This window comes from Plutella xylostella, chromosome 13, assembly GCF_932276165.1.
Source record: "Plutella xylostella chromosome 13, ilPluXylo3.1, whole genome shotgun sequence".
Taxonomy (NCBI): Eukaryota; Metazoa; Arthropoda; class Insecta; order Lepidoptera; family Plutellidae; genus Plutella; species Plutella xylostella.
The window spans coordinates 1882647-1902413 of NC_063993.1; the positions used below are offsets into that span (position 1 = coordinate 1882647).

Here is a 19767-nt window from a genome sequence, read left to right on the forward strand (position 1 = left end):
CTCCCATAGCGTGGGCAGCGTGATCATCACGGCATACGGCGTGCAGCTGATGTGGATGTCCCGGCCGGGCGCGCGGGGGGCGCTGGTGCTGGGGCTGGCGATCCTGGCCGCCAGCGGAGTGGCCAGGACGCACCGCCGGAACTACGACTGGAGGGACCGGCCGACGCTGCTCAGGTATGACACTCTATCGCTGAGCTGAGATGCGGATGAGAACTTTAAATTAATGCCGACTTTATTTGTATTGCTGCCTTGCTTATAAATAAAGACTGATTTAATGCCGAAATTAGCTTAAAGTTCCTTTGTGCAACTATGCAAATAAGTTTTTATCAATGTGGGGACCGAACGTCAAGAGCACACATTGAACACAGAGATATGTCAAGTCTAACGGTCTTATTCATAAAAAAACCTTAAAGTAGGTTTACTGAGCTCAATAGTTACGGAACACATTAAGGGCCCGTACAGGGTGACGTGTCGCGCCAATTTTGGGTTTTCAATGCTCTTCACACAGCACACGCAGTGACACGCACACATGTAAGTTTGCACAGTGGGTCGATAAACTTTTACTCGCCAACGTTATTGACAATTATGTTCAAGTACATTTTGGGTGATTTTAGGGTAAGTAAGTATAATTCTTACTTACACTGGTAGGCACCAGGAAAGAGAAGAAATTAATAGGGGTGCCACTTTACTCTATACTCGGAACCCGATTAGCTTTCTCAAACAAATGTGGTATTTACTTGTAGAAAGGTAACTACAAGTATTAAAGTGTAGATAATAAGTTTCGGGCATCCTCCAGCCAACTGAACCCCGACGACAAAGCAAACATAGTGTCGCAAAAGGGCTATACTAAGCCAAAAGGGGATGACTCAAGGAGTCATTCTGGACAACTTTTGTTCTACGAGATTGGCAAATTCGCGAAAAAAAATATTCGTTTTCCATGGTAAAAAGTCACATGTCCAACAAAGTTTCTATTTTGATGTATGAGGTATTGTTAGAAGCGTATTGATGGCGCGATGGTTATAGGCTATGTGACGTTCCATTAAAATGTACATAGCGCCCTCTAGAGGACATAACGTGATGATCGAAAAAATAATAATTCAACTTTGCCGTGTAAGGTATCAAATGAAAGGGCTTGATTTTCACATTACAAAAATATGCATATTGAAGGTATTTAAATAACAACACCAAAATTATTGAAATAAAAAATGATCATGAACTACTGACGTAAAATTTCATAAAATAAAAACAACTAAAAAGTTACAAATAAAAAAATACAATTATAAACAAACGAAAAACCCGACTGTACGCTAAAAACATGAAAACAAGTCCCAATGTTTATGGAAAGTATCGCAGGCGGGGAACAACTTGACCGCCACTCAAGGCCGTTTTCTAAGTAACATTCAGCTAAATGGTGAACCCTCTGCTGGTCCCCGCCTACGATACTTTCCATTAACATTGGGACTTGTCAAGAAAACTCAACAGGGGTTTCCATACTAAAGTGAACAGGACTGAAAACCATCACACTTTTTACCTTTAAATTGCGCTAATTTTGTTAGTTTTTCTGTTGAATTTTGTCCACCTTTTCTGATTGTTTTGGCCATATCTTGGTGATACCTAAATCGATTTGATATTGAAATATCTCATTTGAAAGCTTATAAGTTGACAATGTTTTTAAGCTGAAGTGCACAAAAAATTGTTGTATGAAATTCTTTTTTAATTTAACTTATTTCTTTTTAGGTTTTGAATATTTTTAAAAAATGTTTATCTATTTTGAGGTATTGTGTCTAATTTAAGTCAAATAATGCACATTTGATCATTTTAATAAGTTTATTAAGATGTTACTAATTCAAAACAAACAAAAAAAGTATTGAAATATGGCTAGTTTTTTTTATTTTCGGTTTTAAACATGAAATTTTGGCAAAAATTCAAAAAATCTTTAAATATTAAATATCTTAGAAATGGTTAAGTTTCGGATAATGCATTATAGGGTATAATCGACTGGAAATGTCTTCCTCTATCACCTCCTGAAAGGATCAGGTCTACTTACCAATAACCCTGTATACCGCTTTTTCAATACCTTTAAGTACATTTTTTGGTAGCAGCATAATATTTTTACTTAATTTTAGGGTTTCGAACGTCAAAAAAAAAAAAGCAACCGTTATAGGATTTGAACTTTGTCCGTCTGTCTGACTGACTGTCTGTCACCGCCCTTTTTCTCAGAAACGGGTAAAGATATCAAGCTAATATTTCGCATAGATGGGGAGTACCCCAAAAAAAATATTATGGTACTCCCTGTCCCACACAAGTAAATTGGGGCTTATATATTTTTTCCAGTTATTTTGATGTGTATCCTTTTTTTTTTTGAGTCATTCGTCAAGTCGCGCGCCTTAGACTCGCGCGCCACGCGCAAGTTGCCCCTCCCGTATTAACCTACTTTTTTTGTCGTCAACTCGCTCGACTGTGAAAATATGTAGAGTCAACCACAAAAGTAATAATTTATTATGCTTAAGGTAACTACTTAAAATGTATAGGGTATTTTATAGGACTTTACTTTAAAATAAAATCAGTAATTAATCTCGCTTGGCAAACTGTTCTCTGCGAACACCAACCATTTTTATTTGTTCGGTCTTTGTTATATTTATAACCTGCACGAAGCAGTACCGACTTTCCTTGCTGGGATGTTATGATTTCATGTGCAATTTTATTACTAAATGGACCTGCTTGCGATGAACTTCCTGGAAGTAATTCTTACAGTTAGGTCTGTCTCTTTGACCAATGAAATAAACGAAATTTGTTTTAAATTTTAGTGCTAATTCGATATTTAATGTAACGGTAACACAACGAAAACGTAACATTGTGTTTATATTACGGCAAAGTAGACTTGGTAATATAGTAAAGTTAATTTATTATAGGCTTACCCCCACAATACATAAAAAACAGTAAAAACTGCCACTTTTTAATATTTTTGCGCTGTAAGTAATGCACTGTACATCTCTGCTTCGAATTAGGAGTAACACTAAAACGACATCACTAAAACAATGTAGTTTTAATGACGGTTTTTGCAACAAAAACAAGGACATAGCTATGGCAGGTAAAATTTGCGCACGGCATGAGAGAGATAGCAAACTTGGGTATCATGCGTCATAGGTCACATCCCCTTTTGCCTTATTCCGCACTTCCAACAGAGGCTTTATTGTATCTTTATCCCGAAATCAAAGCATCTTCTTTAATGGCGACTGTCTAGTCGGTACCTTCTTATGCTAATCAGCCAGGGAGACAATATTTAACTATATTTTTTAGTTTCAATTCGTTTGCATCTGACCGTACTTTACATGGGCTCGCGAGTTGACGATATAAAAAAACAGAAGATGCCAACTCGCGTGGCGCGCGACTCTAAGGCGCGCGACTTGACGAAGGACTCCTTTTTTTTCTTTGTTGTTTTGTATAAGTATGTGTTTCTTTTCTTTAAATCTGTATTTTTTTTGTTGTTGCTGTCTATGTGTCGAATAAATGTATCTTTATCTTCAAATCTACTGTCTAGGCTACTGTCTATAGAAGAAATTCCGTCATTGACAATTTTACGTTACGAATTTATTTTTATTTATTTTATTTTTATTTTTACATTTTCGTGGAGAACCAACATCATTTTGTTAATAAATAATAATTAATTATGAACACATAACAACTTGATGCCATTAACAGAATGAACTTAGTAAACCCAGTAAACCTAACACATCCAGAGGAAAAATAAAATCTCTTTCTCTCTCTCTGAAAAACATACTTAATAGCCTAAACTCGATGCTTTTAGCTATTAACATCTTTGAAATAAAATTGAGCCACCACCGTGTTACTGCCCTCATCAGATCCTCACGAGACCATACCTCAACCAGCACCAAGAGACTGTATTTTTGATCCCTAACCTAATGTTCGTGCGTATTGTCATCACTTAGATCCATTCGCTATATTCCTGCCATCAGACCTTTACGAGACTGTAATGTCACGAGAATATTGCACACTATCTAATTTAATTTAATGTATTGAATATACTGGAAGAATTATGCTTCCTCAATTTCAAATCAAATTATGTTGGTGTCATAAAAGTTGAAAAAGTGCAATGACAACCAATGTGCAGTGATTTTGTATCTGTACACGATAAGATCGCGAGCTGTCAGTGCTGCCTAAACCGACGTGACCCTTCTTTGGAGGCCAGCGGCCGACTGAGTCAAACGTCACTTGTGTTTATGATTTTATAACACAGAAAGCCGCCATAGATATTTGTATGAAGATTTGAGGGAAAAAAATTGCTCAAGTTTGGGATTAATTTACACAAAATAAGTGTGTGTTTATTAAAAAACAAGGTATTTAGCGCCTAGTCCAAGCCTTTAACTTTATAATATGATAAAAATCATATGAAAATTCTTAATAATTACGACAAAGTTGTTACAATACGGGAGTGTGATTTTCTGGTTTTTCGTCATATTCTGAATTTTATTTACAGTTATCCATAATCATTTACTTGAATTCGAATCATTCAGCACCTAGCTAGACTCTTCGGCTACCTGTGTGATTTTTTTCAAGGTTGTAGAGCATCGTTTACTACATAATTCTATGACAATGCCAACCCTCGATTACCCCTTGCAGACCCTTAAGCCTATTTGAGGTTTCGTAAAAATCTCTATTCATAATAGTTCCGTAGACCTTCAATAACTATAGTGATGCTAATAGATTTCACAGACCAAACATTTTGACATTTACCCTATTAAGTTGCCGGTCCGACGAAACCATAAACAAAAATAGCGAAAACTTTCATTCATTTATCAATCTCTATTATCTATGTTAGCCACGGCGCGGCACTTAAAAAAGTTTACGTTGGCTTAAAGGCGCAGTTGGCCAAGCCAAAACCCACAAAAAAAAAATATTACATTTTTACGTTACCATGGCAACTTATTTTCAGCAAATATTAACTCACAACAAATGTCAAATCGTAAATAAAGCAGAACAGCTGTTGACCGGCCGCCATGTTTTTGTACAAGAGGAGGTTTACGGAAGGTGTCTAGTAGGGTCCAGCCAACTTTAGCATATCAAGGTTTTACGAATCAGTTGGAGAGCTTCTTTAGCGCTATTGATCGTTTATGAATAAAGTTTTTTTGACATTTGCTTATAGCAGGCCTATAGGTCTCCCGTAACTTTTTATGAATAAGACCGTAAGATTGAACATGAACACCCAATACGTGACAGCAAACATTTATGTAATAAACACATATAGGCCACGACCGGACATCAAACTCGGAAAGTTCAGAGTAGCAGTCAAGGTTACTAACCACTACACTATACGGTCGTCTTTTGTGTGGATTTTCTTTTTAAATGTTTATATCTACGCGTAGAGCATACATTATAAATAGATACATCTCTTGACTGTATTAACTGGCTAGATGGTATTGGAAATAAAACTTATTTTCTATTCCAGGACTTTGATATGGACTTTAGTAATGAATATAATTTTAATATTGCTGATTTTCTGCGTACATATAAATGTTTATTCTCTTTTCCTATTATAAATATAAGATCCATTATTGAGTATGTACATTTTCTTACCTACCTATATGGTTTCTGTACATTTTTTTTTTTCTCTTTTTACGTATTTTTTTTATATCTAGTAGAATTATCTTTTCAATTCGGAATATAACAGATCCTCAGACAAATAAAAGCGACGATACTGAGAAATTTGCTCATAACTTGTGAAAAACTTTCGCTCAAAATGTTATTAAATGTATGAAAAATAACAATGGAATATCAGAAGTTTATAACTTCGTTATATTTTTAGTAATTATAGCAGCTAAGATTTTCAAGTGTTTCCGCTACGTCGCACTCTGTTAAGCAAACGCTAACCCTATTATTTATTCTTTCAAAGTTATATGAAAACGTTGATGAACTGTTTTAAAGTTATACTGAATAAAAACTCCTAGAACATGGGTTTTATCAATTTAAATCCTAAGTTACTTACCTACTACTTAGGCGATCTTTTATGACGTGAAAGTTTTATGAGAATTTAAATTGAAAGCTTATAAAATACATTTAAAAACGAGGGCTTTATTTGAAAACTTCAACTTAGTATCATTACAGTTCTTTATTTTTCTGTATCATCTGTTCGTTGTTTAGCGCACTGGTGAAGTTTGAAGTACTTCATTTCCCTGACCGCAATACACCTAAATAGATGCATAGCACAGGCTGGAAATATAAATAAGAGGATCATGCTATTCTCGCGGAATTTTTAAATTACATCTATAGTTTTATTTATTGCTGTTACTAGGCTCAATATTTTCATCCTGTTTATATCTAGCATCACACCGTAAACAAAAACGAAATTGTTACTACAAATATTTCCATTCAAACACTATCAATAGACAGCGCGCTAACGCGCAAACGTTATCCACCAAAAAAACTATTAAACACAACAAAATACTGGCAATTTCAATTTGCAGAGCAATGCGCGCTACACCTTACCGCGAATATTTATGTGGACGGCACAATATTCGCTTTACTGCCGCGTGGCGCCTTAAATCAGCCCAAATGTGTTTTGTTCCAGGGCGGATCTGGTGACGTTGCCGCAGAATGCGAAGCTCCACTACAACTATGGCAACTACCTGCGCGAGGCCGACCAGCCTGAAGCTGCTGTGAGGCACTACAAGGAGGCACTCAGGTGAGGATCAGGGCCGAGGGTCTTTGGATCATGGGCGAGTAATTGTCCACTGCTGGGAGGACTTACGAAAAATGGCTCGGAGCTCTTAGCACGCTCTAGCTCTTTTCTTTCTTTCTTTCTTTTCTTTCTGTTACATCAAACAAGGGATTAGTTGGTGACTTTTGACACGTCTGTCAAGAATTTAAGATGGACATGGCGAAACTAGGCCTAAACATTCCAGCTCTCGTTCGATTGTTACGTTAAGGATTGGGTTCACATGCAAGTCAATGTGGTTAGTATAAAATTATGGATATACCTAATTAGGTAGAGATTTACTAGCGTATTGATTCCAACAACCGAACTGTAGGTATTATTTTATGCATTACAATATCATAGTCGGTCAAACTAAGTACCAGATTATGAGATTAATCGCCATTGTTATATAATAATCTGTAATTAACCAATCAAGTTGGCCACTGAACAGGAAAGACAAAGGCCCGCAGTCAGGTGCGTGGCCGCTGCATCCGTAATGCTACACATATCATATTGTACTGTAATTAAATGCACCATGTACTTTATTAAAAGCATTTCACGTCAGTAGTGTTCGCAAATGGCGTAATATAGTGTAAATAAATGAAAATAATAAGAATTTATTTATAAAAGTTTCCGTTACACCGCTTCGTATTACTTTCGGGGTTCGTAAATATTTTAGGAGTCCCCTTCTCTACTAGATGTAATAGCTCGGGCTTTTATCTGTCGCGAGGATCCCGCGGGAACCATATTCAGGAGACGAAGGCATAAACCAGGCACCCAGACTAGGAGTCAAAATATAAAAGCGTTTTCAGGAAGCTGAAAGAAAAAGAAAACAAAAAAATGGTTTAAGACGTTCGAGAGAACCCTCTCTGTGAATTTCATAACATATATTTTCTTTCAGTCGCTCGAGCCCTTTGTTTAAAATATATCTCTGGGACTTAATAATCCCTATTGTATAAAAAAGCTTTGCAAAAATGTCTGCTTTTAATATTAAAGAATAGTCCTTAAATATAATGGAAGCGAGTGAGGATGTTTTATTTACTTCTGTATCGGTATCGTTTTGTTTATCAAATGTTTGCTCACCGCGATCGGAAGGAAAGTCGGTCAACTACATACCGAATAAATAATGCATGTACCTACACCCGCCGCCCGAACCGCGCGCACGAGAATACAACTTCACATCTTCATTATACACTGACCGACTTTCTTTTGACATCAGAATCAGAGGTTAGACCTTTGTAGTGGTTCAAAGAGTTGAGATCATTGATTGGTTTTCCTGTAACCCTGGTGGCTATATGTGGCGGTTCCCGTCACCGTAAATAGAACCTGACGCGACGTACCAATTGTGAGTCTATAAGTGGCACGTCGAAGACTCTGTGATATCCTGGTAGTTTATCTTCATTGGCAACAAAGCCAAAGGTAAATTTAAAGGTCTATTACTCGTATATGAGTCAACTTTAGCACCGATGACGATGAGTGACGCTGAAAAGGTCCACATGAGTACCTATCAGAAATTTGCATACAACAAAATGATCATAACCGATTATATTTTCATAGGTTATGGCCGACGTACGCGAGCGCGCACAACAACATCGGCACGCTGGTGTCCGGCGTGGAGAACGCAGAACACCACTTCCTCCTGGCCATCCGGTTCAACCGGCACCACGTCAACGCACACTACAACTTGGGGAAACTTTACAAGTAAGTGCTCCACCAGCCCCGCACAAAGCCGCTCAACTCTGTTGTGAATAGCGAAGTTAACCTGATATTCTACACTTTTATTGCTCCTAATCGTGTCTGTGAAGTGTGCTTCAGGATTTTTCATATAAAGTTTAAGTTTAGTTGTTGTTCGAAGCCGTAGAGGGCTGCGTATAAATCAAGCGGGAATCCATAGTCTTTGCATGTCCGCCTGTGAGACAGCCCGAGCTTGTGTGTGCATAAATCACGTCTGGATTATTTTCTACAATTCTGGCACCGTATTATTCCTTTTTAATGAAATTATGGCTCCGCAACCTAAATCGAGATTAGGCTTAATCCGCGCAACAGAAATACTTGACCTACTCCACGTTCCACACAAATATATTTGATATTTTCACACATTTCCCAATACCGCAACATTGTATCTCGATCTAGGAAAAGCGGTAAAACGGAGCAGGCTCGGAGAATGTTCGAGAAGTGCGTGTCGCTGCACCCGCGCTTCGTGCAGGCGCACGTGGAGCTGCTGGGCCTTAACCCCGACAAGGAGAAGAGGAGCATCCTCAAGAGGATCCTGCAGCTCGAGCCCGGCAACTGGGAGCACTACCTGTTCTATGGGAACTGGCTCAAGAGTAAAGGTATGTGCTTTTTAATTTGGTCGCATTAATAATAATCTTCAAGGACCTCAGGCGTTGTTTTCATTTTCGGGATACGAATATACGATAGTTTTTGGTTTGACGGCGATCGTATTGGTCAACGTCATTTATTTTAATAACTAGCCATATTACGGCAGTTGAATTCTGCACTGCCACTCCTTTCGTAGGAAAAATATACTCAATGGGATTGGATTACTACCTAAGTATCGAAAAGTTCTGAAAAGACTGCTTTTGTAGGTTGTCATAATTACATTTCTCGGAAACTCTTTATGGATATGTAAATCTACTTGAAAAGTTCTCGGAATTGGATTCCAAACCAAACGAACCCTAAGTTGATGTACCTGTAATTTGCTTCATTAGCTAATTAATTTACCGAACAAATTTGCAAACACAGCCATTTGAGATAAACACAAACATAAATTGCCAATGGAATATTTATTATGAACTTTTTGGGGCTTCGCATGCCGAGTAAACCCGTAATGATATTCCCTTTGTCGTCTTTGTACTAAGTTAAGAAATAAATTATTATCAATAGAATGGAGAAACTTGATGGGCCTTAAATCACTTATATTAAATACGGTTTGTGTAATAACAATTACCAAACAAATAGACCCAACACAAAGTGGTCTTACCTCAAGAAAACTTTTATATTTCCGAAAAGTGTAGAAGGTACACTAGATAGTTATGGTGCAGTTTTTTCAAACTCGTTTTAGATCTTGATTTAAGCCGCCGTAGTCCAATTTTGGCGAAAACTATGACTATTATCGCTAAACCTCTCACACACACGACCAACAAACATTGAACCATTCGCGTTCCGCAGATTTCCCCGGTCCTGCATCCCGATATTTCCTGGAGGCGTTCCGGCTCAGCCTGCGCAACCGGGACCTCGGCCGCCCGGTCCGGGAGGACCTCATCTCCCTGAGGTCCACGGCCCTCATGTACCGCACTCTGGGACACCGCTCCCGGACCCTGCAACTTTTAACAAGGTAACTCCATTAATTATAGCTCGGGAGCCAAGGAGCGCCGTACTTACTTATTAGGGAAAAAGTTCGCTGTTTCGCCGACTTTGTAATGAATTAGTTCTTCTTTGGTTTGGATGCTTGTTATTGATTGCCTCGATCTAGATTGGGTTATCGGTGGGCTGATTAAAGATACATGTACTTATGTGTTTACTAACTGACTAATTTTTGTAACTCTTATTTTTCTTGCATCAAAATACTTAAGTAAGTAAAGTAATATTTTAATTAATAATACGTCTGTATGTATCCTGGATGCAAGAACATTTTAAACTTATATCATTTGTAAAGTAAGTAACATGGAGGAATCGATGCTAACGAAGTGCAATTAATAACGCAAATACAAAGTAATAGGCACAACACCAACACGACGGAACAAGAACACTCAACAATTAACAACGAAGTTGGTGTAAATCAGAGGGGGAAATTAGACTGCGGTCTGTTTGACGCCGTAGCAAGTGTTGGATGGGAATGGTGACAGATGCTAGCATTCTTTTAAAACAAGTTTCTATGGACAATCATTGCTACTTTGCATACAAAGTTATTGTGTTGGTCATAGTCTCACTTTATTTACTGCTACTTTTGGACTTATTCCTAAGAGTCTTTGTCACAACAAAAACATAAATGGTCAATGTTGCCTTGCCAGGCAGGCTTTGGTCCATTTTGACTATTTCACACATTTTCACTGCATCATAATCATCCACTTCCATAGACCTCTCTCTCTCACAGAGCGCCACAACATTTTGCCGTCGGCTTTCTGCTGTCACCATCAGCTACATATCTGTTCAAAGTCGTCAGTTCACCATCCACCGTTCTACACTCTACATTAACCTCTTTAATCCATCTCTGCTGGAAGGCCATTAACTTCAGTAGATTCAACTGACCTTATACTTATGCTCTATATTAGGCCCCGCGTGTCCTTACACCTGTACACGGGAAGAGCTCATGACCGCTACCAGCGGTGCAGTATCAGTCACCCAGTTCTGGGCATGTATTATTTAGCGACTTAGTTGGTTCGATAAGAAGAAGATTAGCTCCAGTATCTCGTCACCAGATGGCACACGTGGCGGCGCGGCGGGCCCAGCGCAGCGGCGGTGCACCTCAACCTGCGCGAGTGGAGGCTCAAGATGGAGCTGCGGGACCGCGCCCAGCTCTACTCGCAGGCGTCCATGAACCCTAGCGTGAGTACTGTGTTGTATGTTTTAGAGGTCATGTTAAGTTGGTCTTTCGAGACCCAGTTGTACTCCCAGGTTCCGTAGACCCGGGTCTAGCCTGAGAACTCTGTTATACGGTTTAGAGGCCACTTTAGGATGGTCTTGGTTAGAGTTGAGACCAATATGTCTTCCTAGGCATCCATAAACCCTAGTTATACATAATATACCTCATAAGAGATCCTAGAACCTGATGATGCCGATGTTAAGTAAGAAGGTGTTGTTACAGAAGTCGACGCGATGCTACGACCACTCGCAGCTGGCGGTGGAGGCCGCCGACCTGAAGGTCGAGACCGTCGGCGACCTCAAGGACGCCACCCTCAAAACAATCCCAATCCTACATTCAATACTTGTAAATAACGAAGAAACTAGTGTTAAAAACGCCATTGATAATAAGAATAGCAATTGTAAGCAAACGTGTGGGACCAAAAAACGAACTGTTTCGATACCAACGCAAATCAAAACCACACATAACAAATCGGAAATAGGTAGAGATAGACATAAAGATAAGAAGTGCAGTGGCGGTAGTGACAAGGACAGTGCGGTGAAGGACAGAGACGGCATGCCCAGCATCGCCGCGCCATTGGCCGAACACATTTTGTTGAAAACGTTCTGAATTTAAATGCAGTTTTGAGGTTAGATTTAACGGTAAGTGCGGCCTTCGTTTTGCCTATTGTAATGGATTTGACCGTCGTTGTGCCATATATTTAATTTTATTCTTGTTAACACTGTATTGTTTTGTTTATCAATGTTTATGAAGCTGACATCAACTTACCTTTCATGTGTATAATTGGATCCGAATGGCAACATTCAATTTGCTTATATGATTCTCATTATACCTATATTGTTATTTAGGTTATTGATGAATTTAGTGTGTAATCTATGTACCATGACAATATTTCATGATGACCTACCTACCTTTTACGTTGTCAAAGTTAAATTACTTATGTAAGGCCAGGCTTGGAAAATTAATCATATTATTATATCGTTAGAAATATATTTAGGCAAACATAAGTACATTATGCTTTTCAAATGCTTTGAAACTTTGCATTGAATTATTTTTTATGAAGAAAGCAGAGCATTTAAAATCTGACGTCTTAGGTGCAATATTTTAACGCGTTTTATGTAAATATCATGTAAAAAATCTGATTGGGATTGATGAAGCGACAATAAAGTTATGTACATAAATTGAATCCACGAACATAGCTTGTGTGTATAATCATTTTCAATAATCAAAGTGTACATTTTACTGAATAATTTTCTAAGCCTGTCAGGAATTAGATAGAAATAACTAATTTAAATAAACCATTTGTGGTAGAATAAAGATGAGAAGTATATATTTTTGTCAGAGAGCGCAATTGTGTAATTTGAATGTACCTAATCACAATGTTTGCTGTAGAGCTAGATGTAAGTAGTTGTATAAACTGTAGTTAAGCGTCGATGCCGAGAGTTTGAAGACGGCGACACGATAATTATTGCTTCGCCTTAACTCAGTGTTTAACAAAAATATTTTGTATCAAAACTTACATCTTCATTGTTTTAAATTTAATTGCTCGATCAGTATTTGCCAAGGTTTGTGGCTGTTTATAATGTATGCGTTTTAGAAATAAAAGTGAAACGAAATAACTTTAGTTACCTTGTTTGTTTTTTCCATGTAATATTTTTCCAACCAACCTTTTAGACTGAATTCTTTATATTATATGTAAAAATGCATACTATAAATAGGTATATGAACCATCCTTGACCCAATCTCACAATCAACTGAAAAATATTCCATCAAATTCTGTAGGGGTAGGCAGCGACTTTCATGATATTCCATGTAAAGTTTAAGTACCCATTTAAAGTACACAAGCCCAATAACTAACTAAAGTCTGTTTTTTTAATCTCAGATACTAAATTGACAGAGTCTGAACTGTCCGAAGAAGAATCTGACAATTTAGTATCTGAGATTAAAAAACTGACTTTATTGTGAGGAATAGTTTACGTAAACCATAGACTTAGTATACGCTAGTATATACTAAATCTATGACGTAAACCTGCGACAATGTATTAGTTAGAGATGCTCGCTGGAGAATGGATGGAGGGTACCGGCTTCGAAGAGAAAACAACTATTACGTACTCATGGACCACTGAAATATTTCAACCACAGAAATAAAACCAAGAATTCGGTAAGTTTTTTTTTCATTTTCTCTAAAGTATTGTAAAACAAAACATATCTTCGTAAGAGTATCCGAATGAAGAGTCGTAGTGAAATTCCAGTGGCGATATCACGTGTTTTACGGTCATCGTATTGCTGGAACGACAATATTATTTATGTGCAGGCGATGAAATATTAGACGACATTACCATAACGGGCTGAGGCATAAACATTTATTTATATCTCGAGATACTGAAGCCTACTATTTTATGCATGTACATGGGTGGATTTCAACAAGTCCTAAAAAATCTTCATTTCCGTGGACTTTTTTATCTTTAGGTTTTTTATATTGAAAAAGCGCTTTTATTAAAGTTTTTGTTAATGTTAGTGTTCTTACTTAATGGCTATCAGATAAGTTAAAAACTTAACGAGATACAGATGATCAAAAATTTCGTGCCACGGCGATGACACATGCGTTCACGGAAATGAAATAAGCGTCCACGGCAATGAAAAAAACATCCACGGCAATGAAACTAACGTCCACGGCAATGAAAGAACTGTGCTATGGATATGAAAGAATCAATCCACTGCAATAAAAAAAAACTGTGAGGGAAACGCAAACTTAGACAGATTATGTATGGTAGAAATATTTGGATACGGATATTGGAACAAAAGAAAGAACGACAGTATGTATAAAATAATAAAGAATGTAGTATGGAATTCTTTAAGTAGTATTATTGGGTTCGTATTGCGACTTATAAAAACGAAATGTTTAATTTCACATTAATACCGTTCACAACATATAATTAACCTTATCTATTATAACATCTATATTTTCATTCATAAATTATAATATTATAAATGATGCCAGTGATGACCTACGGTGCCGAGACGTGGTCTTTAGGTCTCTTAAATAGGCTCGGAGTCACCCAGCAAGCTATGGAAAGGGCTATGCTCGGCGTATCTCTACGTGATCGAATCAGAAATGAAGGGATCCGTAGAAGAATAGCCAATCGAGTCAGTAAGCTGAAATGGCAGTGGGCGGACACATTGCTCGAAGGACTGATGGTCGGTGGAGCAGAAGAGTCCTCGAGTGGAGACCACGTAGCGGCAAGCCCCGCGAGATGGACGGACGATATAGTCAAGTCCGCGGGGAAGCACTGGATGCGGGCCGCCTTCGATCGGACAAGGTGGAAATCATTGGAGGAGGCCTATGTTCAGTAGTGGACGTCCTATGGCTGAGATGATGATGATGATGATGATAATAATATTATACAGTATACGAACTGTTAATTTTATGTAAAGTTCATAAAATATATTATGATATGACATGATCTGTGCTGAATTACAAATCACCGAACAAACCACCAAAAGCACCAAAACCTAAAGATAGGTGCAGTTAGGTGCACATGTTCGTCAACAGCGAAGTGGGGCGCAGCATGTGCACTTAACCGCTCCTTCTCGCTTTCCTCGTCATCACACCTATCTTAAGGTTTTGGTGCTAGGGGTTTTGATGGTGTTGTGTAATTTTACATAGATTACGTGATATGATGGAATATTTTATGAGCTCCATGCTAAATGAAAGTATATTTTAATTGATATAATAATATGGAATGTATTTTATCATCATCAGCCTATAATCATCCACTGCTGGACATAGGCCCTGTCCTAAGGAGCGCCACAACACTCGGACCTCTGCCTTCCTAATCCAGCTACTACCGACTACCTGCCTAAGCTTGCACATTTTGACAGCTATGTCGGTAATCTTAGTCCTGTGACGTATAATCTCTTTTCTGATACGATCCATTAGAGAAACCCCAAGCGAAGCTCTCTTCATAGCACGCTGAGTGACTTTAAATCGGTGGACCAGTCCCACTCTCAGTGTCTACGTCTCTGCACCATACGTCATCACTGGCAGGGTGCACTGGTTGAAGACCTTTGTCTTCAGGCTCTGAGGAATGGCCGAGGAGCATATGTATGTGACGATGATTCCCGAATGCAGCCCAACCCAGTTAGATGCGCTTTTCAGCCTCCTTCGAAATTGCTTCTGCCTAGCCGAATAGTCTGCTTGAGGTAGACATATAATTGTCTCACCAACGATCACCGGCTCCCGTTTGATGTGAACATTCTACATGACTTTCGTCTTGCCCAAGTTCATACCGAGGCCTACACGTTGGCAAGCAGCATTTAGGCCACTTAGCATCCAACTGAGTTCCTGCTGAGATGTATATTCTATGCTATTCTATTATCTGCTGGGGGTGTAAGTACCTGCACCTGGCTCTCTCGAATGGAACCTTTGTGCATATACTCAAGGTCTAAACTGCCTTTTTAATCTTGGACCATTTCCGACCACGCTGGTCCACTGAGGGTCGGTGGATTCACATATCTACATGTGCTAAATCTAGGTATGCAGATTTCCTCACGATGTTTTCCTTCGCCGTAAGAGCGATGGTATACATTGTACTTAAATTCAAAGAACTCATTGGTACATGTCAGCGCCGAGATTTGCACCCGCATCTCTGGTATGAGAAGCGGGCACATGAGCTAAAACAGATCTTATTTATACATTACATTAATTATAATACTTAATTTGTTATTTTTATTGATAAATTACTTCGTTTTTATACATCGCGATACGCGCCTGGTTTATCGAACTGCAAAAAGAGGTAATTTATCAAGTCCTGTAGGTAATTTCAATGATCGGTATTACCTGTATTACAAAAGATGGTAAATATATTTTTATTTGCCTAATCATACACACCATGGCGATGAAAACATATGTCACGGAAATGAATAAACTGGCCACGGAAATGAATAACCTGGCCACGGAAATTAATAACCAGGCCACGGCAATGAATACACATTATTTTACAAGACATGGCGATGAAATTTTTTTCATTGCCGTGACTTTTTTTTCATTTCCATAGCAAATTTTGGCCACGGAAACCACGGAAATGAAAGCATGGCGATGAAAATCAAGCCATTAAATATAAATAACAAAAAAAGTTTTAACTATTCGGAGAAACAAACACTTTATAAGACGAATAATTTCAAAATGCTTTCTTTTGAATGCTTACTCAAGAAGAAAAACTTAATTTTATAGAAGTTATATCTATCCACGGCGATGAAAGAAAAAATGTCCAGTGACCAAAAACAAATATAACTTTCACTATAGCGCGAAAACGTGGGCACCTGTGTACCTCTTTCCACGTCGAGTAGTTAGGCAAAACTTGTAAAAAACGATTAGCGCACCGAGGGGGGGACTCAAGTTCATAGATAAAACAATATCCTTGATCATGTTTAGGTCACGGCGATGAAATGTAGTTCTGGGACACATGAATTTTCACTTACCATTCGTTATATTCTTTATTTATTTGAATAAATGTATTTCGTAACAATACTTTAACTATTAATGTATAAAATGAAACTAAGTTTAAATCTAAACACTCAATATTTTTTCATCTATGAAGAATAATACAAAACGAGATGACCTGGGGACAAACACGGCAATGAAAGATTTGGAGGTTTAATATTTTTTTGTAAAGTATCCATTAATCCTATTGATAAAATATTTAGTGCTTCATATAGATTACTATTCCACATAACCGGAAAAAAATATTAGAAAATTATAACTTTGTTTTTTAGTACCGATTTCATTGATGCCACGCAAATTTTGGCCGCGGGAAATTCACCCACATGGTATTCATCAAATACGTCTGTCCGATGTTTCCATTCCGCCATGTCTGATAAAAAAAAGTTGGGTTATCCTATTCGTTTTGTGACTTCATACTCGCTGAGCGTACTTCGTCTGAAAAACACGCGAATACCAACTGTGTGATTTCAACAGAATAAACAACTGTAATTTTTGCAGAATCTGACCATATTTTTGCAGTTTAAAAATTACCTAACTGACTGTGAGAAAGATAGGTACTTCTATTTCCATCGCAGTTAATATATAAAACAATACTTTATTATGTAGACAGAGATAAAATTATGTGTTGCCGTTGTAACATCACTTTGCAACATCTCAAATTGCGTTCATCGCGTCGTATCTTTAATTCTCTCAATAAACTTGTATGTGACTCGGTGACTTCGATACAAACCAACAAAATACCCAATAACAATAAAAACCTCAATTTTTATCGTCGACAGCGGTCGCTTGATTCTTCAGTTTTCAGCGTCTGAAAGCGACTTGGCGCCTGGAACAAAAGGCGCGAAGTAAGGCTGATTGCGCCGCCAGTGCCGTCGTGGAGGCGTCTTTCCTTGCTTTACCAATTTACTGCGCTGTTTATTACTAGCCTTTTTCGAATATTAGATGTTTCCGGTAGTTTATTATTTTGACTTTGGTTAAGAATTATGGCTTGTTAAAACATACATATTTCTTTCTTTTAAATGTAATGTATACTTACTAAAAACTACATTCACTCTACACGTAAGTATTTAATAATTTGAGTTGAGTAATGTGTGTTTTTGTACCTATGTACTATGGTATTATTCATCTTGCACCTGTAGGCTAAACTGTCTTGAATCTTCTAATAACTTGACGTTTTTTTTATTTGTGATCTAAAGCCGGTACTAAATACCATACTGGAATAGTTAAAGCAAGCAAGCGTCAATCGTTTACTATTCATAAACAATTCATTCAGCTATACAAAGCGTAAGTACGACGCAATATAAAACTGTTAGGAAGAGCATAGCTGTATACTCCATCAACTTGCAGAGTTGCAGTGTAAATTAGCAAGCCGAGAGGCAGCCACTAGCGGCCATCTCCAGACAGACGCTGTTAGCCGCCATCTTTGAAAGAAAAGGCGGGAAAATGGAGCTCTGGATGCACTTACTGAACTCTCTTCTTCTGAGTTCTGACACAATTATGGTATTGCGCGGCCAGTTTGGCTAATGCAGGTACGAATGCTCTTGATCCTGTATTCCCGCTGGGTTGTCTTTCTGCAATGTTGCTTGGAAATATATTGTACTTAATGTATATATAACTATAGTGCTGAATTATACCTAAACCTAATTAACTCTCTCTCATCCGCACACTAACTGCATAAGTACTCCTGGCTGGATAAGTATAGCTGAGGAAGGACTTGCCTGTTACCTCACTATGACTCCAACAATCACTTAAATAATGTTTTAAACCTACTGACAAATTGACTAAGTAAGTAATGTTTTTCAAATGCAAAAGTTAAATTTATACCTTTGCTACGCCCACCGCCACAAAAAATAAATAGATTGGAAATAATTCGAAGAAAGTAGGTAGATAAGTACCTTTACCTACCCAAATTGTTTTTAGTGGAATCCTCTTTCGCTATGGTAATTAAATAAAACTCATAAATTATAAAAGTTAGTTTGAGACTTGAAATAGCCAAAAATAAACGCTAAAAAAGAACTAAGTCAATATGAACTGTTGTGTAAATCCCTTAGGGAATATCGACATTACTTTAAAAAAAAATGTAAGTACTTACAGTCAACCTATAAAGTCCTGACATCAAAGAGTGCGATTTTGCTAATACTTTTTATGATCATCAATTTTTTACTTACTTTTACATACATTTTAAAAATAAAATACCGATTGACTATGGATTTTTAACGGATTTGTCCTTTAATAAATATAACAGATCGATTAAATACGATCTTAAACAATTAAGTAGTTAGGATCCACTTCCGTTTTCACGACTTTTTAGTAAGACTGTACATAAAATGAAAAATATTAAGAAAAATCACTTGAAGATTTTTTCCTTGTGTTCATTATTGTTGCACAGATTAGTCGCTTGTCGCGTCCGGCAACAACTTATCAACACAGCAAAAGTATATATTTTTTCAAAAGCAACTCTCACGGATGCACTAAATTTAAATTTTGCTGCCTCGGAACCGTCCGCATTATTTTAGTATGCCAAAGAACCTGCCCTCATTTGTTTTGAATTCCTTACATGCGGCAGAAAGGCATCATCTTTTCGTATATATAATAAAGAAGCTCGTGCATTTTTCGGATGCAGGGGGGTACCAGAGGGATACCTGAAAGGGGGGGTTGCACCGTGGTGCTTTGATCTCCCGTAGCGAGTAGTTGAATAAAAAATACGCTTCCAAATGCTAAGAGACGGGCTGTAGTGTAGAACGGCTGAGACAGGTCTAGCGTAGCCAGCTTCTCCTTTATCCAGTCTTCTATGAATGGCAACTGGATATTGTGTTTTATGCGATTGTACGTTGACTCGTACTGGGTTATTTTTGCAGTTTTTATGACGATATTTGGTGCGGTTAAGATATACTAGCTAAATAAGCTGAACAGTTACGAATTGAATTAAAAATTATGAGCAGAGACCAATCATTGCGCTCTCATCTT

At 37.8% G+C, this 19767-nt stretch overlaps 1 protein-coding gene across 1 annotated transcript in view; it reads left to right on the forward strand.

Annotated features, from left to right (window-relative positions):
* LOC105392990 (protein O-mannosyl-transferase TMTC1) overlaps nt 1-12921 on the forward strand; it is a 102006-nt gene extending 89085 nt beyond the window's left edge. The window contains exons 9-15 of the mRNA XM_038112032.2: nt 10-174; nt 6587-6700; nt 8270-8413; nt 8846-9045; nt 9884-10049; nt 11134-11260; nt 11520-12921. Coding sequence (XP_037967960.2) covers nt 10-174; nt 6587-6700; nt 8270-8413; nt 8846-9045; nt 9884-10049; nt 11134-11260; nt 11520-11906 — 1303 coding nt within the window. The 3' untranslated portion in view covers nt 11907-12921. The remainder of the gene's footprint in view (nt 1-9; nt 175-6586; nt 6701-8269; nt 8414-8845; nt 9046-9883; nt 10050-11133; nt 11261-11519) is intronic.
* Nucleotides 12922-19767: the final 6846 nt, after the last annotated feature.